The 27,514-nt window shown below is 35.8% G+C and overlaps 1 protein-coding gene across 1 annotated transcript in view; it reads left to right on the forward strand.

Annotated features, from left to right (window-relative positions):
* The window catches only part of LOC108732721 (dynein heavy chain 8, axonemal), a 55,280-nt gene that overhangs the window by 15,975 nt on the left and 11,791 nt on the right, over window positions 1–27,514 (forward strand). The window contains exons 10-46 of the mRNA XM_025973850.1: window positions 392–527; window positions 587–929; window positions 2,999–3,215; window positions 4,005–4,118; window positions 4,194–4,374; window positions 4,438–4,600; window positions 4,681–4,855; window positions 4,922–5,340; window positions 5,443–5,554; window positions 5,622–5,750; window positions 5,864–6,063; window positions 6,119–6,290; window positions 7,576–7,729; window positions 8,718–8,848; window positions 8,989–9,219; window positions 9,443–9,648; window positions 11,558–11,778; window positions 11,839–11,987; window positions 12,780–12,916; window positions 13,397–13,643; window positions 14,976–15,088; window positions 16,254–16,480; window positions 16,889–16,986; window positions 17,347–17,465; window positions 18,383–18,611; window positions 18,673–18,862; window positions 18,922–19,266; window positions 20,813–20,931; window positions 21,149–21,311; window positions 22,367–22,540; window positions 22,599–22,869; window positions 23,379–23,614; window positions 24,142–24,358; window positions 24,431–24,749; window positions 24,878–25,104; window positions 25,277–25,499; window positions 27,297–27,473. Coding sequence (XP_025829635.1) covers window positions 392–527; window positions 587–929; window positions 2,999–3,215; window positions 4,005–4,118; window positions 4,194–4,374; window positions 4,438–4,600; window positions 4,681–4,855; window positions 4,922–5,340; window positions 5,443–5,554; window positions 5,622–5,750; window positions 5,864–6,063; window positions 6,119–6,290; window positions 7,576–7,729; window positions 8,718–8,848; window positions 8,989–9,219; window positions 9,443–9,648; window positions 11,558–11,778; window positions 11,839–11,987; window positions 12,780–12,916; window positions 13,397–13,643; window positions 14,976–15,088; window positions 16,254–16,480; window positions 16,889–16,986; window positions 17,347–17,465; window positions 18,383–18,611; window positions 18,673–18,862; window positions 18,922–19,266; window positions 20,813–20,931; window positions 21,149–21,311; window positions 22,367–22,540; window positions 22,599–22,869; window positions 23,379–23,614; window positions 24,142–24,358; window positions 24,431–24,749; window positions 24,878–25,104; window positions 25,277–25,499; window positions 27,297–27,473 — 7,284 coding nt within the window. The remainder of the gene's footprint in view (window positions 1–391; window positions 528–586; window positions 930–2,998; window positions 3,216–4,004; window positions 4,119–4,193; window positions 4,375–4,437; window positions 4,601–4,680; window positions 4,856–4,921; window positions 5,341–5,442; window positions 5,555–5,621; window positions 5,751–5,863; window positions 6,064–6,118; window positions 6,291–7,575; window positions 7,730–8,717; window positions 8,849–8,988; window positions 9,220–9,442; window positions 9,649–11,557; window positions 11,779–11,838; window positions 11,988–12,779; window positions 12,917–13,396; window positions 13,644–14,975; window positions 15,089–16,253; window positions 16,481–16,888; window positions 16,987–17,346; window positions 17,466–18,382; window positions 18,612–18,672; window positions 18,863–18,921; window positions 19,267–20,812; window positions 20,932–21,148; window positions 21,312–22,366; window positions 22,541–22,598; window positions 22,870–23,378; window positions 23,615–24,141; window positions 24,359–24,430; window positions 24,750–24,877; window positions 25,105–25,276; window positions 25,500–27,296; window positions 27,474–27,514) is intronic.

Genomic DNA, 27,514 nt, shown 5'->3' on the forward strand with positions numbered 1-27,514 from the left:
ACTTATTTTTGACGTGACAACGTCTTATAATTCGATGGAGCCGGCTGCACGCACGAAAAAACATAACTCATGCGGCGTTACCTCGCCCTGAGGCGTTCCATTTAAGGCTTGAAGCAAGAGCGCGGAACGAGCGACAAAGAGGCACAATCGGCCTCCGCGTTCGCCAGCGTTCGACATCTGTCTCTCTCCTACTTGAGTGAACGATGCGTCCGAGTGGACAGCTGCTATACAATAATACATTTCCATTTATCTCCTTCTCTAAACAAATAAAATTAAAACTTTCTTTTGAAAAATGAAACCATTCCATCAGTATTTTCTTATGACGTTGTCACGTTCAACTATCGTCAGTAAACCGACTTTACAGACAACCAATTTTTTTACTAACTACCAGATGACCGACATGAAAGAAGCACGTATCGACGAAGTATTGGAAAATTTAGCTATCACTAGCCTAGTATACTTGCCCAACGAGCCAGTATTGCCTACCGAATTCGTCGAATTAAATCTCCAACACAGGGAGAAAATTGGTAAGTGAGAATCCCCCCTTAGATCCATTTTCCATATTAAGTTAATATTTCTCGAACAGTTGCCGAAATCGAATTGAAATCGTACAACGTGGAAAAAACAGTGGTAGATTTAATAAACAAGTTCTTGTTTATGATGAAGGCTCCGGAACTGCAGGAAAACAAATATGAGTGGCTGGAACCGGAAAAGGCAGTGAGACCGGTCGGTTCAGCTTCAAAACTTTTATCGGGCGGAGAAGCTGCGGCTTTTAAAGAAATTGACAGGAACATCCCGTTAGATTTAACAGTCATTCATGCTGATTGTATTGAACTGTTTGGCTATTTCAATATGAAATTTATTGAGGCTTTAGTTAGATGTACCAAAATATCACTGGAATTACTGAAGATGAGAGCTACATTTACGGGGTAAGTTTTAATGAATGCTTTTGTTTTTTAAAACCCTCTATAAATAAGCTTGTCTAGCCAACCAACTGCCCTACTAACTGATTGCCAAACCGCAGCCGGAACTGTTGGAACGATTTGAATAAAATTTTGAATAAACGAGCCTGTCCTGACTGACCAACCAACTGACTGATTCATGACCAATGCGGAGCTGAAACTATAACATCTATTTAAATAAAATTTGGTACCTCTGTATATAGGGTAGTATGTCTCATGATCAAGGATTGGGTCGATTTGAATATCGACTAATTGACAGACTGGTAATCGACACGCAGCCAAAGCTAGTGGGTCGTTTTGAATAAGCCATGTCAACTCCTTCTGTATATACAAAAGAGCTTGTCCTGACTGATCGACTAACTGACTGACATAATGAACGCCTAGCCGAAACTATTGATGGGTCGATTTGTATAAAACATGTCAGCTCCTCTATATACAAAGGAGCTTGTCCTGACTGATCGATTAGCTGACTGACATAATGAACGCCTAGCCGAAACTATTGATGGGTAGATTTGTATAAAACATGTCAGCTCCTCTATATACAAAGGAGCTTGTCCTGACTGATCGATTAGCTGACTGACATGATGAACGCGTAGCCGAAACTATTGATGGGTCGATTTGTATAAAACATGTCAGCTCCTTCTGTACAAAGGAGCTTGTCCTGACTGATCGATTAGCTGACTGACATGATGAACGTGTAGCCGAAACTATTGATGGGTCGATTTGTATAAAACATGTCAGCTCCTTCTGTACAAAGGAGCTTGTCCTGACTGATCGATTAGCTGACTGACATGATGAACGTGTAGCCGAAACTATTGAAGGGTCGATTTGTATCAAACATGTCAGCTCCTTCTGTACAAAGGAGCTTGTCCTGACTGATCGATTAGCTGACTGACATGATGAACGTGTAGCCGAAACTATTGAAGGGTCGATTTGTATCAAACATGTCAGCTCCTTCTGTACAAAGGAGCTTGTCCTGACTGATCGATTAGCTGACTGACATGATGAGCGCGTAGCCGAAACTATTGATGGGTCGATTTGTATAAAACATGTCAGCTCCTTCTGTACAAAGGAGCTTGTCCTGACTGATCGATTAGCTGACTGACATGATGAACGTGTAGCCGAAACTATTGATGGGTCGATTTGTATAAAACATGTCAGCTCCTTCTGTACAAAGGAGCTTGTCCTGACTGATCGATTAGCTGACTGACATGATGAACGTGTAGCCGAAACTATTGAAGGGTCGATTTGTATCAAACATGTCAGCTCCTTCTGTACAAAGGAGCTTGTCCTGACTGATCGATTAGCTGACTGACATGATGAGCGCGTAGCCGAAACTATTGATGGGTCGATTTGTATAAAACATGTCAGCTCCTTCTGTACAAAGGAGCTTGTCCTGACTGATCGATTAGCTGACTGACATGATGAACGTGTAGCCGAAACTATTGATGGGTCGATTTGTATAAAACATGTCAGCTCCTTCTGTACAAAGGAGCTTGTCCTGACTGATCGATTAGCTGACTGACATGATGAACGTGTAGCCGAAACTATTGAAGGGCCGATTTGAATAAAACATAGTAACTCCTTCTCTGTATACAGAGAAGTTTGTTCCGACTGATCGACTAATTAATTAATCGACGACCAATGAGCAGCCGAAACTATTAAGTCAATTTGAATGAAATTTTTACATCTTCTCTATATATAAAGGAGCGTGTCCTAATTGATTAATGATCAACACACAGCCCAAACTATTGGACCAATTTTAATGAAACATTGACATCATAGTCTGACTATTACTTGTGGGCGTACCAAAAACAAATTTCTCGAAAATATTATTCCAGGGGGGTCGAAAAAGAAAAACAAAAATTAACAAATTTCAAGTAAAGTTAAGTGGAGTATCACTACGGCTAACGTAATCCAGTTAAGTTGAATTTCCCGAAATTTTCTCTATGTAAACCCTGTACCGTAAAAATTAGATCACTTTATTAATAAAAAGCAATAAAAACAACAATCTCTGTTCATTTCTATTTCTAAAGAACCTCCGACGAGGAAAAAGTGGCACCGCTCATGAAAACATGGATTGAACTTCATATTCCTATTAACACTATTAATCCCACATTGGATACGATACAAAGTTGCTTTGCTCAGGTTCTGAACAACGTACTAGAGACAATCAAAGATATAAACGTCTGGGGAAAGAGAGTAATAAGTGGGGAAAAGACGTATGGTGAGAAAACCACATATTTAAAATTAGTAACATTTCAACATATGCATAGTGTTTATTTACTTAAATAGAGAAAAAAGTGTTGAGACTCACCGCCCTGAAGCTGAAGAAACGTCTTCATCTTTTGGGCACCACACAAACTAACCTGTAATAAATAAAAAATTAATTCTTTTAGATATCATAAAAATAAAAGACATACAGTAGTCGTCAATGATGTGTTACATCTGTCAGTGACGAATAAAATTGTTATGAAAATATTACAATCGTGTGCTGAGTGATTTCACATATTTTGTACTAATGAAATTATTTTTTTTAATGCTACAATTATTTCAAACCCCCTTGTCTCTTCAAGTGCAAAAATAGACAGCATTGATTGAATAGCGTGCACTTCCAATCTCCCAAACTTCCTGAATCTGACCAATAAGATGTTGCACATCAAAAATCTTGTTCAACTAACAGCATCGCTTCAGAAATGATTCTGTTTATAAAAGTAATAGTTTTCGTTACCATGACCGTTTTGTACTTTTTAGACGTAGGAACCAAAGAATTATTTCAAATCAGTTTCTGAACAGAAGGAAATTGTCCGAATTTTTATGGGGCTACAATTATTTCAAAACCCCTTGTCTTCAAGTGCAAAAAATAGACAGCATTGATTGAATAGCGTGCACTTCCAATCCCCCAAACTTCCTGAATATGACCAATAAGATGTTGCACATCAAAAATCTTGTTCAACTAACAGCATCGCTTCAGAAATAATTCTGTTGTTGTAAAAGTAATAGTTGTCGTTACCATGATCGTTTTGTACTTTTTAGACGTAGGAACCAAAGAATTATTTCAAATCAGTTTCTGAACAGAAGGAAATTGTCCGAATTTTTATGGGTTTACAAGGTGTTATGTATTTATTGCAGCCAGACGTTCAAAAGCTTTTAAAGGTAACAAAGTTTCCGTTCGTTTACACTTTTTAAAGGTAGTTTACAAAAAAAACTCTTGCTTTTTCTTCGTTTTAGAGTTATCTATCCTACTCGTTCTTATGGGTTGAAGATAGGGAAGATCAAGTTAGCGCATTTGCCAACAAAGATCCGTTAATAGTAGAAATTACTGAACAATTCTGTGAATATGATGCTCGCGCTGATGAAATCCGAAATTTACCAGAAATACATGATATCGGTGCTATAAGAGTTATTATGGGTAAAATTTAGATTGAACACTACTTATTTATTTTACAAAAGATTGATTCCCCTTTCATTTCAGAAAATTATAAATTAGCACTTCTTGTTGAATCCGAAGCATGGAAACACCTGCTAGGCAAATATTTAGGAGTCATTTATAAACAAAAATTAAATGACATGGTAAATTTCATTAAAACCCAAGAAAAAACATTAAGTAGGCCAATAAATGATCTAGATGACTGCAGGTATGCAGCTTCTCCTTTTATTCCTTTTAACTCCTTATATCGTACATTCGATAGACTAAATTGTTTTGTATTTAACACAGAATTGCCATGGCGTGTCTAGCAGTTATTCGAGAACATTTCATTGAAATGGATATGGATCTAGGATTAATGGAAGAAGCATACGCCATGTTCCTTAGATTTAAAATTGATGTTCCTAAAGAAGATATTGACAGGGTGGACACACTGCGCTTCAATTTTACCAATATGATTAATCACGTACTGATTTCAATTTCACTTCTATCACTTGAAGAATTAATTCTCTTTCTTTTCATTTTTTGTTAGGCTAAACAAGTGACAGAAGACTTATGCATGAAGCAAGGTCCATTCCAACAAGAACTCATCCGGGGAGTTGCAGTATTCATAGAGGATGTACAAAAGTTCGACGAAGATTTCGAAAATAATGGACCCATGATACCAGGATTAAGTGCTAGAGAGGCGAGCGACCGAGTGCTATTGTTCCAAGCCAAATTTGACGAGCTATGGGGCAAATATGAGATGTACAGTAGCGGAGAGTCACTCTATGGAATGGAGATACATGAATATCCGGCCCTGCACAAAAGGAAGAAGGAATTCAATCTTCTCAATAAACTTTACGGACTGTATCTGCAGGTCAATCACACCATCGATGGATACTTTGATATTTTGTGGTCGGATATAGACATTGAAGAGATTTCCGCTGAACTACTTGAATTCCAAAACAGGTTTGTTGTTAACAGAATTTTGTCAACGATCATGCCAATTTAATGGTTTTTATTTAAAGATGAAACTCTTTGTTTCCATAAAATTCATTCCTTCTATTACAGGTGCCGTAAACTACCAAAAGCTATGAAAGATTGGCCAGCATTTCTCGAGTTGAAGAAGAAAATCGACGACTTCAATGAAACGTGTCCTTTATTAGAAATGATGGCCAATAAGGTATGAGAATTGTTTAAATTGAATTGATTGCTTCAATGATAATTTGCTTTCCTTGAATCTTCAACAGGCTATGAAGGATCGGCATTGGAAGCGAATGTCTAAAGTTACTGGTTACCCTTTCGACGTCGAATCTCCAACGTTTACTCTAAAAAGCGTCATGGAAGCACCTCTATTGAAATATAAAGACGACGTTGAGGTAGAGGCTATGTTCTTGAAACTAATAGTTCCCGTAGTATAAGATTGAGAGCTAATTCAACAATAAATAATAATTTTACCATTTTACAAAGTACATTTCTACATAATTATTAGGATATCTGCATTAGCGCAATTAAGGAGAAAGAAATTGAGGCAAAACTCAAACAAGTCATAGCCGACTGGGCAGTTGTAGAGTTATCTTTTGCTACATTCAAAAGTCGAGGTGAATTACTGTTAAAAGGTACCGAAACGGGAGAAATCGTTGCCATGATGGAAGACAGCCTTATGATTTTAAATTCCTTATTGAGCAACAGGTTCTTTTACTATGGTCAATAATTTCTGCCTGATATTTTAATCAACCATTTTCAGGTACAACGCGCCTTTCAAAAAAGACATACAATTGTGGGTTAACAGATTGGTATCGTCATCAGAAATCTTAGAAAAATGGATGCAAGTACAAAATCTATGGATATATTTGGAAGCAGTATTTGTAGGAGGTGATATTTCAAGGCAACTGCCTGCAGAGGCAAAACGTTTCAGTGTAAGTAAAGACTTTTTGATAGTTCTAGCCTGTGATAAAATTATAAGGCATGTTATACTTCGTGTAGTTTCTCTAGCGATGTGACCTTTAGTTTGGCCGACGCGAAGTAGAAAAGAACAGCACTAGGCCAGAAAAGAAAGGAGACAACTCTCGGTCAAACTCTTAATCGGCGAGGAGCGTATAATCCGTACAGTACTGCACGGAAAAATTGACCATTTTATCCACCAAAATTACATTGCTCAAATGTGCTGTTATTGGTACCAATTACTACTGATAATATCAACAAGATGTTTATTTATATTTGAAGACATATTAAAGGCTTTAACGAGTCGAGAGTATAATGAGCTTTTTTCTTCCTATCTACGATTTTGTCAGCGCGCATCCAAGACATTGGAAGGAGCACATCGCTAGAGAATGTAAACGAAGTATACAGTTACATTAAGCTTATAATTCGTACATATAATTTGGATCTTCTATTTGCAATCATATGACGAAGTATAGGTAAAGTATTGAGATTCCAGGAGAAGTCAGAATTACATGGACGAAATGTTGGGATCATGTAATTAAAGTAATATATGATAGCCCAAGCTATCAAGCTAGTGATACATGATAATCTCAAATCTCAGTAACTTCTGTCCAAAAAACAAAACCTAAAACAATAACATTGTTCGCAATTTTCAATTAAAACACTTGAAACAGTTTGCCTAAGGTTCGAAAAATTCAAGTTCATTCCAAAATGTCCCGGACATAGTCCACAGAATTGTTAGTAAGACCAGATCAATGGTCAGTTATGACCAAGTCTCAACCAAGAATAGGCATTCCACATGTACCACGACATAACAAATTCAAAAAATAGAAAGGCCTAATGAGTCTCAATTGTTTTGGACTTGGCAAAAACCCAATGTTTAACGCGGTGCATAACCAAAAGTTGACGATATAACAAAAACAAGGATTCTGAAGATAACGCAAAACAAAACAAAACCAAGACTTGGAATATGTTACAAATTCCAATATATATTTAAGTGATGTCATGTCTGTAGTTAATATATGGATTTGAGATTCCCGAGTTTATTGGTTATGGTCTAATTTGGTTGATAGTTCATACTAGAGCCATCAACCAAACTAAAACCAAAAACCTCAAACCACCAATATCTAATGCGCACGCCCAACACCAGAACTAGAACAGACTTCCATTTGTAACTCGCTAGTATGAAACATTTGTAGTATTCCAAGCATATCAGCAAACGTCACAAAATTAGTCTACAGTACTTTGTTCCAATTTTAGACAATTGATAAGACATGGGTTAGAATTATGTTCAGAGCCCGTGATATACCCAACGTAATAGAGTGTTGCACATCCGACGAAACAATGAGTCAACTGCTTCCACATCTTTTGGAACAGTTAGAAACCTGTCAGAAGAGTCTGACAGGATATTTGGGTAAGTATTGGGACAGACTCGGTCATGTCCGAGTCGTAGGGGTTTATGTGAAAACGTGACGATCTCCACTTACTTTTTGTCTTCGCGGGATTGTATGTAGTAAAAGGAATACAAAATACGAAATTATCGTCAGTTTTATAAGGTGACAGCTTTCTGAGTAAGAAACCGACATCAATTAACCGGATGTACCTATACAGGTAGCTTATAGATATCAAAGCAATAAGAAGATAACAAGGTGCTTGCTTGCCTTGCAATGAGGTTTTCTGGAATTTACCTGGGACAGTAATATTCCTTTCAATCTTCTACTATCTTCATCTTGTTGTTCGTCTCATCTTCCTCTTCATATCCACCATTCACCCATTTCCACAATTTCTAAAAGAATCCCTAGAGGATCTTCCTTCCTATCTACTACTTTGCAGCACGCCAGGGGTGGCTTCAACATCAATTTGCCTCCCTCCTTCAATCTCGCAAATTTATAAGGTGTTTGAGGCTTAAGAATGCAATAAAAAATAATCTTGCGTGCTTTCCAACCTGCCAATAGAAATCGGAGCGTAAAACGAAAAGCTTTCTTCAGTCTCCTTTCAGGAATCAAGATGGGTTGGGAAGAAAAAAGATGAGATGGACCACAAAATCAAACTAACCACACAGCTTTATTTGAACACTTTCCACATGTATGCACACCCCTTATAGTTTCGCTTCGTTTCCAAGAATCCTCTATCTCTAAAGATTAAATCGGTTGCTTCAATGAGTCCGCTGCTAATATATAGAATCATACATGCACAAGCTAATAACTTTATGTAGACGGTTAATTGATGTTGGTCCATTATTAACGAAGTTATTACATCAATAAAGCTTACACAATTGTGTTGGATCGAAAATTTTAATATGATTAGCAAATCGAGATTATAATCGTTTTTACTTCAAAGATTGGATTAAAGAATGTAACACATGCACCTACATACATTTCATCTTTAATTTTTTATTTTAGAATCAAAGAGACTTATGTTTCCACGTTTCTTCTTTATATCTGATCCAGTTTTGTTGGAAATATTGGGGCAAAGTTCAGACCCACATTCCATACAACCCCATCTTTTAAGTTTATTTGACAATGTGGCAGAGGTGAGCACAAACAATTGTGGATTAATTATAGAAGAGAACATCTTATACTTTTGACTTCTGGTTTGAACACCTCAAAAAGATTCTCCAATTTTTAATCACTTATGTAGGTACTCATCAAAATAACAATTTAATCCTAACAGGTTGAATTTCATCCCGAAATCTACGAGGATGTCATTGCTATGAAGTCTGACTTGGGTGAAAAGGTACCTCTCGAAAAATCGGTCCATTGTGTAGGAGGTGTTGAGATATGGGTCACTTCGTTGCTAAATGTTGTAAGAGACACCGTAAAAACTGTGATAGCGGGCATGTGCCAGTGCTTCGTTGATCCAGAATACGACTTCATCAAAGGCTTTGTTAATTATTGCGGTCAGGTTCGTACAATAACATTGTACTGTTAACGTATAGGGTACATCGCTATCGACTGTCCTGGTCACACCTTCAGAGTACCCTCAATTCTTATCATTAGCATATTTAAAGGTCGAAGATTCCCCTGATGCTTTCCTTTGATATTCCAAACGTGAATATCGAAGTTATCAAGAACCAGCATGTTTAATAATTTAGGTACCTCATTTACGTTCTTATGTAATTATTTAGGCCGGACTTGTTGGAATACAAGTTCTCTGGACAAAAGAAGCTGAACTTGCTCTAAAACGCTCTAGGATAGATCATCAAATAATGAAGAATACAAACAATCGATTTTTAGAACTACTGAATCAGCTTATCGACCTTACATCCCAAGATTTAACTAAACTTCAACGTGTGCGATATGAAACCATGATAACAATTCATGTTCATCAAAGGTAAGTTGCAGTCTTCTTTATTACTTATTAGAGGTGTGTAGTCAAATGTAAATATCAATAAATCAGGAAGATGTTAGGACATTAGATCAAGGCTTTTCCTGTACACTGTATTTTCATATACAGAAATTTTTCAATCTCATTTTCTTTTTTTTTGAAAATGGCAAATCCCTGATATAGGTCGGTTTTTGCCTTCAAGCCTAACTTTTGATTGTAAATTTGTGGATGTAAGAGAGAAAATACCACAAATGGCGCAGTAAACGCCATCTGTAGCACGATGCTACATTTTAGGATTACGTATGCTCCAACAAGGTCCACTTGTGTGTATATCTACTTGCTGAAACGGCGTAGTTAACCTCAACGTGAAAGGCACGTTACCATAATCGAATAAAATAACTCGAAGTGATCTGTATTCTGTCGAAACTGCCAGACGTGGATCGCGATTTCGATCTTTTGGATCTTTTTGAGGTTAGCTACGCCGGGATTCGTTTCAGCAAGTAGATATCCACACAAGTGGACCTTGTTGGAGCATACGTAATCCTAAAATGTAGCATCGTACTACAGATGGCGTTTACTGCGCCATTTGTGGTATTTTCTAAAAGGCGCTGTTAAGACAGCAGGTAAAAGTTGGTCTGTGTTCTGTCGGAGCTTGCTGCGACGCGCTGATGAGATCCAAAAAGATCGAAATCGCGATCCGCGTCTGGCAGTTTCGACAGAATACAGACCACTTCAAGTTATTTTATTTGTGGATGTAAGGATTATCCTTCATTCACGTCACGGGGGCAGTCTCCAGAAATGTTGAATGCATGGGTTCGGATTTTGGGAAGCAGTATTGTTTCCGTTCTCTTCTACTGTATAATTTGCCTTACTTCACTTTGCTTGAAGGCTTAATCTACCTTGGCATTGTGGAGATTCTTGAAAATGACGATCGGATTACAGAAAATGATGTATTTTTCAACAAGATGGCGCTCTGCTACACATGCAGCTCCTGTATGTAACTCATTGAATCAACATTTTCCCGGACATTAAATTAGTAGAAAGGGTTCAATTGAATGGGCTCCAAGGTCGCCAGATTCAACACCATTGCATTCCTTCTTATAGGACCTTTCAAAGGGTATTATTATCCTCAAAACCTATCTTTACACCACCGAATTGTGGCTTCATGTAATGAAATAACCCTTGAAGTACTGCAAAATATTCGGGAGAATGTTGAACAAAGATTTATTTTAATTACTGTATGGAAGTGAATGGCTTGAAAATTGAACATTTAAATAATTAAAGCATATTTGAGAATTTTTTATTATGTAATTACAACTACGTTTCCAACTGTATTTTCACATCAATTGTAATGCAGAACAAAGAAATGACAGCATTCTTGTAAAGACAATTGAACCCCCTTTAAAATGATGTTTCACTTGACCCCAGTTCTATTTACGATTATTGAAGAAGTTACTACCCCTTTTACAAGGATATCTTTACATTTATTAATTTACAAGCAAAAAATGTCTCTCTTGGAGATCAACTAGCCCTGTTTCAGGGATTTCCAAAGAAAACGTTTTCCAGGTTGAAAGTTTTAAATTCGCTATTTTGTACATCTAACAATTTGGTCAATGAACTCCGATAAGCCAGTCAAGTAGGACTTTCTTTTCTGATTTGATTTACACAAGAGCGGATCCAGAACCCAGATAAATGCAAGTTCTGGGTTGTACTCTCCATCAGGCGGCATTTTTCAAAATCCAGTAATTCCAAATACAAATTTGAATCACTTAAGTTGAGATTAATTTTTTTTACGTTTAAAAAGGGGACAATTATTATTTATTTTTATATTCAGCTAAGTAGTTCTAAGAATTACTTCCTGTTATCACCCTATAAAGGAGGTAGTTACATATGGATGAAATTTTAAATTCCTCAGGGATATTTTTGACGACATCGTACGTCTAAGGGTTAGAAGTGAATTGGATTTCGAATGGCAGAAGCAGGCGCGTTTCTACTACTACGAAGACAACGACGAACTTTTGGTTAGAATAACTGACGTCATTTTTATTTACCAAAACGAATACCTTGGAGTCACCGAACGGCTTGCTATCACCCCCTTGACCGATAGATGTTACATAACACTGGCTCAAGCTATTTGTAAGGGATCTAATCTCAAAAAATTAACAATCAGTCGCAACTTATAAGTTATTATTTAAGGGATGAACATGGGTGGTGCACCAGCTGGACCGGCTGGAACAGGAAAAACAGAAACAACGAAAGATATGGGTCGAGCTCTCGGAAAATTTGTTGTAGTTTTCAATTGTTCCGATCAGATGGATTTCCGAGGCTTAGGAAGAATATTTAAGGTAGATATCTCAATAATTTTTTTAATTAGAAAATAAATACCACCTCTATACCGACGTTTCGTCCCGGATGGGGACTTTTTCAAGGTACAAATGTTGTAAATATTAAGAAAACATGATAATAACTACATATTACGAAGATTATCATGTTTTCCTAATTAAATGAAGTTATATTCCGTTCACTTAAAGAAAAGTACACCGTGGCTCGTTACAGTCATTGGTAGGAGATACCATTGATGGTGTCTTTTTCTCTAAGTGAACTAACTATACATTCTGGGTGTGTTCTGAAATATAACCCAGCAAACTGACCAGTGCTGATGACGTAAAGAATCGACGCCATACTGTTGATTCGTTCCGAAATATACTGGCCAGTGCATTGATGTCAAATTGACGCCATATTGACAATAGTGTTTGTGCTCGTTTACAATAATTTTGCTCTAAAAGTTATTAATGTTTCTTACAATAAAAAATTCCTCAGTGTCTGATGCACACACGCCCGTTTGATATACTACCACATCACATTTGTCTCACCAGTACAACATGGTGGCACACCAGTACAATATGGCGTCGATTTATGACGTCATCAGCACTGGCCAGTATGTTGGGTTATATTTCGGAACACACCCTCTGTAAGGTCGTACATCGACCTTGCAGTTTAAGCTACTTAGTGTGCCGAAATTTCAAATCTTCTTAAAAATATAATGCACCAATTTTTAAATTTGACCACAAACTTACTTAACTTACTATTACGTAGTATTGTTTATTATAACAGTATTTATACATATGTCAATTTAGGGCTTGGCACAATCCGGATCGTGGGGATGTTTTGATGAGTTCAATAGAATTGAATTACCCGTATTGTCAGTAGCAGCACAGCAAATTTACATTTTATTAACTGCAAGGAAAGAAAGAAAACCGTCGTTTCTTTTCAGGTGATATGAATACTATCACATTTACTTTTTCTTTAATAAATAGAAATGTTAATACTTATAATTCATAAAATATTTTGATAACAAATGATGTCAATCAAAAGTACAAAGTTCTATTCAGGACTTTCGATTTCAATTATCTTTAAATATGATGCCTTCAACTGTAACTCACAAACTGAAGTTCCCAATGTCTAGGAGACTACAGGAAGTTCTTATACTAAATTGATATCTTACGAGATAGTAAATTTTCCTATACTTCCTGTTGATTTTATAGATTTTTGATGCTGTACCATGGCGTTTGCTATTATCTTACTTATATTTTTATTGTTTCTGAGCCATGAATATTTCTAACAAATAAAAACATTTATGTAGTTTCATTTTAAGTACCTACCCATTAATGTTTAGGCTTTTAATAATACTTTTTATATTTGCGAAATGGAGCAAGAGAAAACAGTGGTAAATATAAACATTAATCTTCCGTAGTGATGGAGATACAGTTACAATGAATATTGAGTTTGGAATATTTTTAACAATGAACCCCGGTTATGCTGGTAGACAGGAACTACCAGAAAATTTAAAGATTATGTTCCGGAGTGTTGCTATGATGGTACCTGACAGACAAATTATAATTCGCGTTAAACTCGCTTCGTGCGGTTTTCGTGATAACGTCACACTGTCAAGAAAGTTTTATACATTGTACGCCCTATGTGAAGAGCAGTTGTCAAAACAGGTACATATATACACTCAATAACATTAGAGATAGGGTCTGATAAGTATCATGATGGAGATAGAAAATGTCAGGGTACGCTGCGCGACGAACGACTGCGCATCAATTTTGGTATTATGCTTCATTTACTTTCTGTAGCGATATGCCCCTTCCAATGTCTTGGATGCGCGCTGGCAAAATCGTAGGTAGGGAGAAAAAAGGCTCATTGTACTCTCGACTCTTGTTCATTAAACATACTTTTTCATACAGTACCTGCCAAAAGTTTTGTTAAATCATGAATAGTAGTGCGAGTCGAAAACAAGCGTTAAAGCCTTTAATATGTCTTCAAATATAAATAAACATCTCGTTGATATTTTCACTAGTAAATGGTACCAATAACAGCACATTTGAGCAATGCAATTGTAGTGGATAAAATAGTCAATTTTTTCGTGCAGTACTGTACGGATTATACGCTCCTCGCCAATTAAGAGTTTGACCGAGAGTTGTCTCCTTTCTTTTTTGGCCTAGTGCTGTTCTTTTCTACCTTGCGCCGGTCAAACTGAAGGTCACATCGCTACAGAAAGTAAACGAAGTATACCAGTTGTCGAATAACACAATATGTAAACAAAAATCTCCTTGCCAACACGTCAAATCGGTTGCGCATTGTCTTACTGCGCAGTGAACAACCGACTACAACTTAATGATGCCCTTTCGGCCGGCGCTGTACTCTAAGCAACCCATATAGTTTCTCCTCCTGTCTCTAGTCTTCTTGTGTACAACTATTAAATAGATCATAGAAAAAACTCTTAGTCACAAATAAGCAAATAAAATTATGGCGCCATCTACTACAATAGTAAGGATAGATAGGTCTTGCAAAAACAGGCACAGATCCCGCCAGAACAAGCCACTACGTATTATCGACAGCAATACCACTACCAACACTAAATGTACTAGACCAAGACCAAGTCTAAATCTGCTAGGTACACCAAGATGAAAACCATATTAGTCTTGTCTTGGTCCTGCATTTGTTCATTACCATGCGTGACACCGTATTATTTACATGTTATAATGTTTTTTACGTCATTACGCCCTAAACCTTCCGAATCCCTGTGATCCCAAAGTTCCGCGGAACACATTTTAGAAACCTCTTATCTAGATTATACTTCTTTTCTCGCTCTGTTTGTCTGTCTGTATAGGCTAATATTCTAAGTGCTTAACTTTGGATGAGATTCCTTGTTAACTCAAATCAGGTTTTCACCTTGCGACGAACGAAGTCGCAGGGTGAAATCTAATTTCTAATATGAATTAAGATTCGAATCCTGATGCCAATAATTCTCATGTATCCTGTATGTCTAGGTACATTATGATTTTGGTCTTCGAAATATTTTGTCCGTTTTGAGAACTTTGGGCGCCCAAAAAAGAGCGCATCCTGGAGACACCGAGGAGACAATTGTCATGAGAGTACTAAGGTAGGTCAGAAAAATACCAAAATATCTAAAAACAATACAATAATACAGTTTTTTGTAAATGTATGACGTCAATGTTTTTGGATGCATCTTGGAATATTGTAAATCTAATCTAGACTAAAAATTTCCATCAGTATGTCCAATTGCATAGTATATGAAATTGACGAAACTTTGTATGGAGGACCTACGACCAATCAGAAAGTTGAGTTTTATATTTAACGAAAACCTCATTCGATCTTTTGAAATTGACACCCTTTGTCATTAATGACCACAAATAAAGGAATATACCTTTATGAGCGTGCTCCCAAGCGTGTTTTGAAAGGGTAAGATGCCAGAAGCATGGTGATGTACAATTTTTTGTATGACCTTTGAACGTCTTCATCACTAAACTCCACTGTGTATCCAATTTTCGGCCGAAAATATTGAAATGCCCGAAAATGAAGACGACTTACCATAAAATCTGGAGACATCGATTTTCAAATATTCTATTAACACACTTATAGTAGATACGACCAATTAAACTCACTTCGGATTGTCTCATAGCCTTATTTGCTTATGGTGTTTTACACTTTAGAAGACCTAACTGCTGTGTTTTCAAACCTTAAATTTAGAACCACAATCTAAAACGTTTAAAATTTAATATTTAAAGAAAGCTACAATAGCTAGCCAAAGGTATCTGAGGTCTGATAACATTTATGAATATTATACAATATAAATTAAAACATTATTTATTTTTATTATGACGCTATAGAGATTGAGTAGGGTAAACAGTTTAAAACAGGCCATAAGATTTTAGCTAAAGAGAAAATTCAATTTTCAGGGTAGTGTTATGGTCCCCCATATAAATCGAGTGTCTCAAGTCAGAGGGGCGTATCAACCTTTTCTACAAAAATTGAAGTGTTGGGCATATATGTATATTGCTTTTATTGATAAAAAGTAACAATACCCTCATTTGTGAAAGTATAATCACAAATTTTCGAACTGGATTATTCGCCCTTCTCACTTATTCTCAGTTCTTTCTCACACATTTTATTATGAGCAATTCTAGTCAGTCTTGTTTTCTTTTTTGACTTTCATTACATATTACCATCAAAATAAAAAATATCATGATATTAGCCCTTTGTTTGAAATCTCACCTTGACCTAATGGATTTCTTCTGTATTAAAAGGGATATGAATTTGAGTAAATTAGTGGACGAAGATGAACCGCTATTTCTGTCTTTAATTGAAGACATGTTCCCGGGAATTAAGTTATCGGTGTATTCATGGAAAGATTTGCAAAAGGCAATATCCAATCAAGTCGCAGAAATGGGTCTCGTGAACCACCCATCTTGGAATCTAAAAGTGATTCAGTTGTATGAAACGTCTCTAGTGCGGCATGGGCTGATGGTTTTAGGTATTTCAAAAGTTTCTATTCAAATATAACAGATATCGTTTATAACTACTAGCAGTTATTGTAGCCGAAATTATACTTTTTATACTTTATGTATCTAGATTGGATAAATCGTGAGTTAGTTTTGATAATTTCTGGTTGGTTCCTTTTATAGCGTCAGTCTTAAAGTTCACGGTCGACTTTCAGCTGCATAAAAGGTGCCGCCGGTATCGATCGCCCGCGGCATTCATTAAATTCAATTAAATACATATTTTTCAAATACAGCTAAGGAAGTAATCTAATTAACCCAAATTTAATTATTTAATTTTTTTTAATTATCGATTATTCAAAAATTCCATCACTTTGCCTTTATGTCATGGAGACTACTTATAAGTATATTTTTAAATAATGCTCCTTCTTTATTATGTACAGGTCCAACAGGGGCTGGTAAAACCAGAAACATGCACACTTTAATGAGGTCTATGACTGAAACTGGCCTCCCACACAAAGAAATGAGAATGAATCCAAAAGTAACTATTACTTTTCATTCTATAAAATATATTGCTGTTATCGTAGTTTCTACACTCATATGTAATAGTTGTACTGATGGTACCTGCCACATTAATAATTATAAATTAGCAATTGCACTATTTGTGTAGGAATGTTAACTCAGGGAGTCTACAGAAGAACTTTCTGTAATATTCAATGACAAAATCAAAACATACTTAAAATTGGACTCAATATTGTGAACTCTTTATTTGTTATTAATTTTTGCATATAGGCTACGAAATTACTGATGAATATAATAACACCCAACTCTTTATTTTGTTATAAAAAAAGAGTTACACATTTATTGTTGATGATTTATCAATAACTCTTTCAATCTACAGGCCATTACAGCTCCACAAATGTTCGGAAGACTAGACGTGGCTACAAATGACTGGACTGATGGCATTTTTTCCACGTTGTGGAGACGAACTTTAAAAATAAAAAAGACGGACTACGTTTGGTAGGCATCTATTTAGATTCTAATGCTCCAATTGTATCAGAAAATTTAGTATTACAAACTTAATTCGCGTAAAACGTCTTAACCAACTTCTTTCCTTTGACATATTTCACGTGAAATAATAATTTGCAAGCTTGCCTTTTCAAGGTCATTATCATCTTACTTTTACGACATATTATATGATATAGAAAAGAATAAATTTAATTAAATAAATACCACTACAGTCCAGTTTACTTTTGGGAATGACCAACTAGGTGGAAGCAGTATTATATATATGAAACACTTTGACATTTTTAATTAGCAGTTAATATCAATAATATATAAATATTAATGTGAAAATTTATTTTCAATTTCTTACCCACTATAAACGGGTTCGATTCCCGGCGAGGGTGTGACAACAGCAACAAGTTTTCCCTCATTAACCTGAGGAAGTTTATAGTGGGTAAGAAATTGAAAATGAATTTTCATATTAATATGGAAGCAATATTATTGATTACTATATTGTACAGACAGTGTAGCCTATTGTTCTCTATAATTAAAAATATTAATTCAACAGTTGGTTGAGATCATAATCAAACTTCCTCATCCATAATCACCATGACAATTTCCACTTTAGACATATTCTCTAAGTTATATATATTTGCTTATTCAGTATTGTTTCCATGATGTTTCTTTTAACAGGTATCTTCTAAAATTCTAATCTATTAACACTACCCTTTTGAACAGTTCCTTTCCACACATCTTCTCTGAAGAATTGATCTTTTAAAATGTTGAACATAATCTTCACTTTAGTATATTTTCTTTAATATTCGAATAATTGTCAATATAAAAGCCCAATATACTATATTTTTAAGATCTAGGTCCATATTTCACCTGAAATTCTAATTTCCTTTGTCATACATTGTCTTGATGATTATTAGGCTAGTCCTAGATGGTCCTGTCGACGCAGTTTGGATAGAAAATTTGAACTCTGTCTTGGATGACAATAAAACACTCACTCTCGCTAACGGTGACAGAATTGTCATGGCAGCAAATTCTAAATTAGTGTTTGAACCTGACAATGTAGATAATGCTAGTCCAGCGACTGTTTCTAGAATGGGTATGGTGTTTATGAGTGCTTCGGCGCTGCCGTGGAGACCTATATTGGAGGTATTTGAGACAGAAAAAACTTAATTCCGTTCATTTCAATCGCACTCCTTTTTTTCCGAAGGCTTGGCTCAAAACTCGCCCTCAAGAAGCAGACCATTTAAGAAACTTATTCAATAAGTGTTATGATGATATACTAAATTTTGTTTTGGTAAAATTAAAACCGAAAATGTTTTTGAGAGAGGCTTTGTACATTCGTCAAACATACGACATCCTTCAAGGACTTCTTATAGGAGACGAAGGTGACGAACCGAGTAAGAGCCATCTGTACCAAAATGAATCCTTGTAAAATAATGCCGCATTTATTTAAAAGGGACTTATTCCGATAGACACATCGAAAGGTTTTTCGTTTTCTCGGTAATGTGGTCTTTAGGGGCTGTTCTTGAACTAGACGACAGGGCTAAGTGGGAAGAATATGCTGTTAAGCTTCCAGGCCGTATAGACTGGCCCAAAATCAAGGAGGGAGAGTCAATTTTCGAATACTTCGTGGACGAAAACGGCAAATGGCTGCATTTGTCCGAACGAATAGAAGATTTCATATATCCTCCTGATGAAATCATTGAATACACAAGCATTTTGGTACCCAACGTAGATAATGTACGAACGGGATTTCTAATTCATACAGTTGCAAAACAAGGAAAGGCAGTGTTATTAATTGGTTAGCAATTTAAGTCATTATTCATTTCTTTTTTTGACGTGACAACGTCTTATAATACGATAGAGCCGGCTGCACGCACGAAAAAACATGACTCATGCGGCGTTACCTCGCTCTGAGNATTCTAATCTATTAACACTACCCTTTTGAACAGTTCCTTTCCACACATCTTCTCTGAAGAATTGATCTTTTAAAATGTTGAACATAATCTTCACTTTAGTATATTTTCTTTAATATTCGAATAATTGTCAATATAAAAGCCCAATATACTATATTTTTAAGATCTAGGTCCATATTTCACCTGAAATTCTAATTTCCTTTGTCATACATTGTCTTGATGATTATTAGGCTAGTCCTAGATGGTCCTGTCGACGCAGTTTGGATAGAAAATTTGAACTCTGTCTTGGATGACAATAAAACACTCACTCTCGCTAACGGTGACAGAATTGTCATGGCAGCAAATTCTAAATTAGTGTTTGAACCTGACAATGTAGATAATGCTAGTCCAGCGACTGTTTCTAGAATGGGTATGGTGTTTATGAGTGCTTCGGCGCTGCCGTGGAGACCTATATTGGAGGTATTTGAGACAGAAAAAACTTAATTCCGTTCATTTCAATCGCACTCCTTTTTTTCCGAAGGCTTGGCTCAAAACTCGCCCTCAAGAAGCAGACCATTTAAGAAACTTATTCAATAAGTGTTATGATGATATACTAAATTTTGTTTTGGTAAAATTAAAACCGAAAATGTTTTTGAGAGAGGCTTTGTACATTCGTCAAACATACGACATCCTTCAAGGACTTCTTATAGGAGACGAAGGTGACGAACCGAGTAAGAGCCATCTGTACCAAAATGAATCCTTGTAAAATAATGCCGCATTTATTTAAAAGGGACTTATTCCGATAGACACATCGAAAGGTTTTTCGTTTTCTCGGTAATGTGGTCTTTAGGGGCTGTTCTTGAACTAGACGACAGGGCTAAGTGGGAAGAATATGCTGTTAAGCTTCCAGGCCGTATAGACTGGCCCAAAATCAAGGAGGGAGAGTCAATTTTCGAATACTTCGTGGACGAAAATGGCAAATGGCTGCATTTGTCTGAAAGAATAGAAGATTTCATATATCCTCCTGATGAAATCATTGAATACACAAGCATTTTGGTACCCAACGTAGATAATGTACGAACGGGATTTCTAATTCATACAGTTGCAAAACAAGGAAAGGCAGTGCTATTAATTGGTTAGCAATTTATGTCATTATTCATTTCTTTTTTTTCTACTATCAACTGTTTTTCTTCAAAATTAACCAAGACTCATATTAGTAATGGACAAAAATTAAATGAATTTTCATAATACTACGGTAGTAACGTTTTTAAAAATTAGCAACATGGAACTTAGGATAGTCCGGCGCCTCCACCAAAAATGACACAGATAAATTATTTTGACTGTAATTCTTTTTATAAAATGATCTAAAGTATAAAATATTTATACGACGTTATAATTACAATCACGGCTCATAAAGTTTAGATGAGTTTTTATTATTTTTTTTAATTAAAGGTGAACCAGGAACTGCGAAAACTGTTATGATTAAAGGATACCTGAACTCATTTGATCCAGAATTTAAACTCAGTAAAAGTTTCAACATGTCATATGCTACAACTCCTAATATGGTGCAGGTTAGTAAGAAAAAGTCAAATTTAGATACAGAAAGTATCCAAAAAGAAAAAAAATGTTTTAAACTACTGTCACCTCTTGGTGAAACATTGTAAAATCCGCTTATAAACACTTGAAGCACTTTACAAAAGAAGATATTTTAAAAACCTTAGTTTTGGTTTATCTAAAACATTTTTAATTTGGCATAATACTAATTTTTATTATTTTACTTTAATGTAGAGAATAATTGAATCTTATGTTGACAAAAGAGTTGGCACAACGTATGGTCCTCCAGCAGGAAAAGTTTTGACGGTGTTTATTGATGATATCAACATGCCCGTTGTAAACGATTGGGGTGATCAAATTACAAACGAAATCGTTAGGCAACTGCAAGAAAATGGAGGTAAAAATTGTCATACCTTTTAAGAATAACAAAAAAGGAGAAATATTAAAGAAAAATATATTTACAATAAATTATATAATTTTAAAATTGATTCACCTCTTGATTGATGAAAATAATACCATTTCCTTTTTTATAAAACCAACACTTAAACATTGGGCAATAAAATGGAAGAGATATTGACAAAACAGTATTTCGTAAAAATAAATAAAAGTAATAAAATAATTCGAAGTGGTCTGTATTCTGTCGAAACTGCCAGACGCGGATCGCGATTTCGATCTTTTTGGATCTCATCAGCGCGTCGCAGGCAGCTTCGACAGAATACAGACCAACTTTTACCTGCTGCCTTAACAGCGCGTTTTAAAAAATACTACAAATGGCGCGGTAAACGCTATCTGTAGTACGATGCTACATTTTATACATATATCCATATATTTAATGGACCTTGTTGGAGCATGCGTAAAATTAAAATGTAGCATCGTACTACAGATGGCGTTTACCGAGCCATTTGTAGTATTTTCTAAATAAAAGTAAGACAAAAATAGTGGTATGCTAGAAAAAAAAAGAGTAGGGAAAGATTGAATTGAAAGATAAGAGACCAAAAATTAGAAGAAGTAGCTGATTTTAGGTATCTAGGAAGTCAGATAACCCAGTATGGAAGGAGTAGTAGAAATAAAGTTAGAAATGGGGAGATATTAGAAAGAGTAGGAGAACAGAGGGCGCTGTAAACTCATTACAAAGTAAGCGAGGTAGGTTTGTACACCTTCTCATACATGACGGGCTAATTAGAGACATATTGGAAGCAGAAACAGGAGATTAGATTAGATTAGTTTTCACAAATAGTTAACGATATGGGATGTTCTAGTTTTAGGGAAATGCGAAGATTAGCTCAGGATAGGAATGAGTGGAGGTGTGAATCCAATCAATCTTAGAACCATAAAACCATATAACGATGATGATGACTAAATTTTATTCATTTTAATTCCTACAATTAAAAATTACACAAAACTTTTATCCAAATCTCATAATATTTAAACCGATTGGTGGCGTCTTTCTAGGTTTCTATAGCTTGGATAAACCTGGAGACTTCTCCGCCATAGTTGATGTCTTGTTCTTGGCAGCTATGATTCACCCAGGTGGTGGAAGAAACGACATTCCCCATAGGCTCAAAAGGCAGTACTGCGTTTTCAATTGCACTCTGCCTAGCATCAATTCCATGGACGTGATCTTCAGTAATCTTTTCAAAATTCACGCCCAATTACTTAGATAATTCATCTATTATACTCTTAGGTCGCATTGGCGTGGGATATTTTTGTATTGAAAGATTTAACGAAACCATAGTGGATTTTGTAGCTAATCTAATCCCTTTAACCCGACAAGTATGGCAACAGACGAAAAACAAAATGCTCCCTACGCCTGCCAAGTTTCATTACGTCTTTAATTTGAGAGATCTGTCCAGAATATGGCAAGGAATTTTGACAATTCATGGCGAAGAATGTTCAACGATTAAAACTCTTCTGAAATTGTGGCAACATGAATGTATGAGGGTCATTTCTGATAGGTAAGGTGTCAATTCTTAATTCCGGTTGTTCTAAAATCTTAAAATCTGGCACCAAAAGGGAATTGCTATTGGTTTCTAATTCTTTGTGGAAAACTTATTTTCACTAACATTGAGGTGAGATTATACCATAACCCCTTGTCCTGACTCCGATTAATTCTAAAGACCATGTTCGCATCCCAAACCCCAAATGGGGTAAGAGTATTTTCACTGACATTGAGGTGAGATTTCACCACAACCCCTTGTCATGACTCCGATTAATTCTAAAGACCATGTTCGCATCCCAAACCCCAAATGGGGTAAGAGTATTTTCACTGACATGGAGGTGAGATTTCACCACAACCCCTCGTCCTGATTCCGATTAATTCTAAAGACCATGTTCGCATCCCAAGCCCCAAATGGGGTGAGGGAAAAATATAAGTTAGTTACAACAGTATAGAAGCTACAGGACGCGAACCTGATCGGACTTGTTAGTAACATTATTAAATCATCTAATATAATCACAAAAATAGATTTACATCGTATGAAGACCGGGACTGGTTTACGAAGAATTTAAGACGTGAGGCAAGAGACTTTTTAGGTGCAGACGTGTATAATCAGCACTTTTCTGAAGATGAGACATACTTTGTTGACTTCTTACGAGAAGCTCCCGAAGCAACAGGAGACGAGCCAGAAGATTTCGACTTCTCTCCTCCTAAAGTATACGAAGAAATGCCTAGTTGGGAATTTGTGATTGAAAAGTTAAACTGTAAGACCGAATAATATCATCGTTTAATGCTTTACAATTTGCACTTGGCTACAATTGTATTTGGGTCAATTCAGAAAGGCGAAGTGGATATTATTACATATTGAGCTGTTTTACTACACCGTATATTACTTACTATCATTTTCTTCAATAATACCATGATCGAATGCCGCAAGCAGCGGTTGATACCACTGGCACCTGCTTGATGATAAATCATATGCGAACATGTCACGTACGGTCGTCCGACAAATGGAACGTACGGGAAGTTTCCGAAAATATTCAGCAGTTATAAATAGTTCGCGAACGAAGAATTTAAATTTACATGCATCGAAACGCGTTTAAATAAATAGAATTACTAAAAAATTTGTTACAATTAAACTGGATAGAAAGAAGTACTTTAATAATAATTTATTGTTTACTTCGCCTTCTTAAATTGGCCCGATATAATTTTAGAAGGACATATTACCTCCTAATTTTGTAATGATCGAAAAATTTCTAAGGATATAAATGTCTATTGTTTCTGATTACAGTATTTATGGAAGGTTACAATGAGTATGTAAGAGGAAGCCCATTGGACATGGTGTTCTTCCACGACTGTATAGTCCATTTGATTATAGTGTCTAGGATAGTAAGAACTCCTAGAGGCAGCGCATTACTAGTTGGAGTAGGAGGTTCCGGAAAGCAGAGTTTAACAAAACTTGCTTCCTTTATAGCCAATTACCGCATTTACCAAATATTATTGACAAGGTACTTAATCTGGATGCTTTAAAATTATTGTAAAAAAAACAAAAGATATACAATGTCCTTTTCTATGTTTAGGTCTTATAATATTAACAATTTCATGGATGACATGAAGGTTTTGTATCGAACTGCTGGTCAGCAAGGTCAAGGGGTGTCATTCATATTCACCGATAACGATATTAAAGATGAAAACTTTCTGGAATTGCTAAATAATGTTCTCAGTTCAGGAGAAATAGCAAACCTGTTTGCTAAAGACGAATTAGATGAAATTCAAAATGAATTGATATCTGTCATGAAAAAGGAATACCCAAAACGACCACCAACAAATGACAATTTGTATGATTATTTTATCACCAGATCTAGATCCAATCTGCATTGTGTATTGTGTTTTTCACCGGTAAGAACGTTTTCTTTCTCATTTAACTAAGAAGTTACGCGAAAGAACTCAAACGAACAGGTCTTGACATTCTCCAGTCATTTCTGTCTTGGACTCATTTTAATGTTATTATACACATTGGCCTGTAGGTGGGTGAGAAGTTTAGAAACAGAGCAATGAAATTCCCTGGTCTTATTTCTGGAACAACAATGGATTGGTTCTTTAGATGGCCAAAAGATGCACTTGTGGCTGTGTCAAATCATTATTTCAGGGAATATGAGATGGAATGTACCCCAGACGTTAAAAGGTCACTAATATACATTGTTGGGGAAATACAGGACAGTGTAGCAGACTTATGCTCAAATTATTATGACAGGTAATCAAAAAAAAATGATAAAAGTGCAAGTAAAATAAAACTGGTCTAACTCGTCAATAAACCGTTTGGACCTTCAGACTAGCATTTTCCTTAACTTTTTGAGAAAGAATTGCTTTAATATTTATTTTCATTTTGTGTCAAAAAAATATGATTTCTTTTGTTTAAACTAAAGATTCCGAAGACAGACGTATGTGACTCCGAAAACTTTCCTATCTTTCCTGGAAAGTTACAAAGACCTTTACAAAGCGAAACGGGAAGAAATTCAGATAATGGCAAACCGGATGAAGACCGGATTATCAAAACTAGTAGAAGCCGCTGCGAGCGTCGATATATTGAAACAGGAATTGGTGGTTAAGAACAAAGAAGTGGCTGCAGCTGCGGAACAGGCTGAAAAGGTTCGAAATTTTTGCAATCGGTTTATTGCGTTCAAAATGAAAATCAGAACTATGCAGTAATATTGTTCGTACCTACCGAATTCGCCTACTTCTATTTGTAATAACCGTAAGTTCATTTCAATATTGAAAAGTCCCGGAGGATTATAAGAGGAATGTGGTAGTAACTCTACCTAAAAGGAGAAGCGCGGATAGGTGCGAAACATTTACCTTAACTTCCCATACGTCAAAAATCTTAACTAGAATTGTACAGAGGAGGATGGAAAAAAGAGCCGAAGAAATATTAGGGGAATATCAATTTGGGTTAAGAAAAAATAGAGGAACGTAGGGGGCCATTCTGGCTTTACGGGTAACAATAGAGAAAGGAAAGAGCGCGTACATGGAATTTGTAGGTTTAGAAAAAGCTTTTGACAATGTTAAATGGGTCAAGATGTTAAAATACTTAAAAATGTAGAGATGAGTTATAGATATAGATGAGTGATACTTAGTTTGTATAAAGAGCAACAGGCAGTTATTGAGCTGGTACAGCAACGTAGAGAAGTAAATATTTGGTAGGGAGTCAGGTAGGGATGCACACTGTCATAGCTACTTTTTAATCTATACATCGAAGACGCGATCAACATCATTAAAGACGTTACAACTGTACGGATAGATATAGAGGGGCAAAAGATTAGTATGCTTAGATTTGCAGATGATATAGCAATATTAGCATCTAGCAAGCAGGAGTTAGAGATAGCTTTAAATAAAATGGAAGCGGTGTTGACAAAATAGTATTGTATAAAAGTAAATAAAAATATAAAAAAAATGCTGGCATGCAAGGGAAGAGAATGTAAAGATAGGAGACGAAAAATTAGAAGAGGCCGAATTTAGATATCTTTCAGATAAGTCAGGACGGAATGAGTAGTAAAGATATATAAAGCAGAGGATAGCGCAGGGTCGAGTCGCCTTCAATAAAAAGAAGTCTCTTTTATGCTCACGAACGGTGAGGATACCGTGGATAGAGAAGGTTAGAAATGAAAAGGTATTAGAAAGAATAAGAGAACAAAGGACAACAAAAAATAGGCGAGATTGGTTGGTAGGACACCTTGTCAGGCATGAAGGTCTAGTCAGAGACATATCAGAGGCAGAAACAAGAGTTAAGAGGAATAGAGGTGGACCTAGATTAGACTACTGTTCGCAAAAGGATATGGGAAGTTTTAGTTTTAGGAAAATGCGAAGATTAGCTCAACATAAGAAAGAGTGGAGGACTGAACTCTGACCTTATAATGATGATGAATTGCTTATGTCTTAATGAATACTCTTAGAATTTTAGACACTCAAGGAAAATACTTATTCCTGTTGCAAATTATCTCAGCTACAAATTTTACTAATGTTTTTAGAAAAATTCCCTGTTTTAGAGGTAGTATTTATATAATACTATTTTCGTGACCCTTGACCCTTCAAAACCTACCTAGTCACATTCATATCGATAAATAACTCTCACAACTTATTTAGAAACCCAGTACCTAGTAACATGTACGCAAAAATTTAACCCATTGCAAATTCTTCCCCTGTTTGATACGTATTTTTGGACATTAATCATGATAGCATGAAATCATTCAATCTAGTGACTGAAGCAGCAGGCATAAGTACATTACAATAATAAAATTTTAAGAACAAAATATATTTTTGTTCGACTATTTACTGACTTTCTAAATTATGTGCAAATCAAAGAAAATTATTGTTTTGAATTTTTTGCTTTTCACTAGAGAGCAATATTTTTATACAAATAAAACTGAATTTTTGACAATGTACCTATAGGTACTGGTTTCTGTAATGGAAGCTTCAACTATAGCAAACAAAATTAAAGAAGAGGCAACCATAGTCAAAGACAAGGCCGAGGTTCTTGTCGCAATTATTAGTGTGGATCAAAAAGTTGCTGAAGAAAAGCTACTAGCTGCCAAACCTGCTCTTGATGCAGCAGAAGCAGCCCTACAGGTAAGCGAATTTCTAAGGACAAATATTTTTTCTTCTAATTC

Source organism: Agrilus planipennis, unplaced genomic scaffold (genome assembly GCF_000699045.2).
Source record: "Agrilus planipennis isolate EAB-ADULT unplaced genomic scaffold, Apla_2.0 scaffold61, whole genome shotgun sequence".
Taxonomy (NCBI): domain Eukaryota; kingdom Metazoa; phylum Arthropoda; class Insecta; order Coleoptera; family Buprestidae; genus Agrilus; species Agrilus planipennis.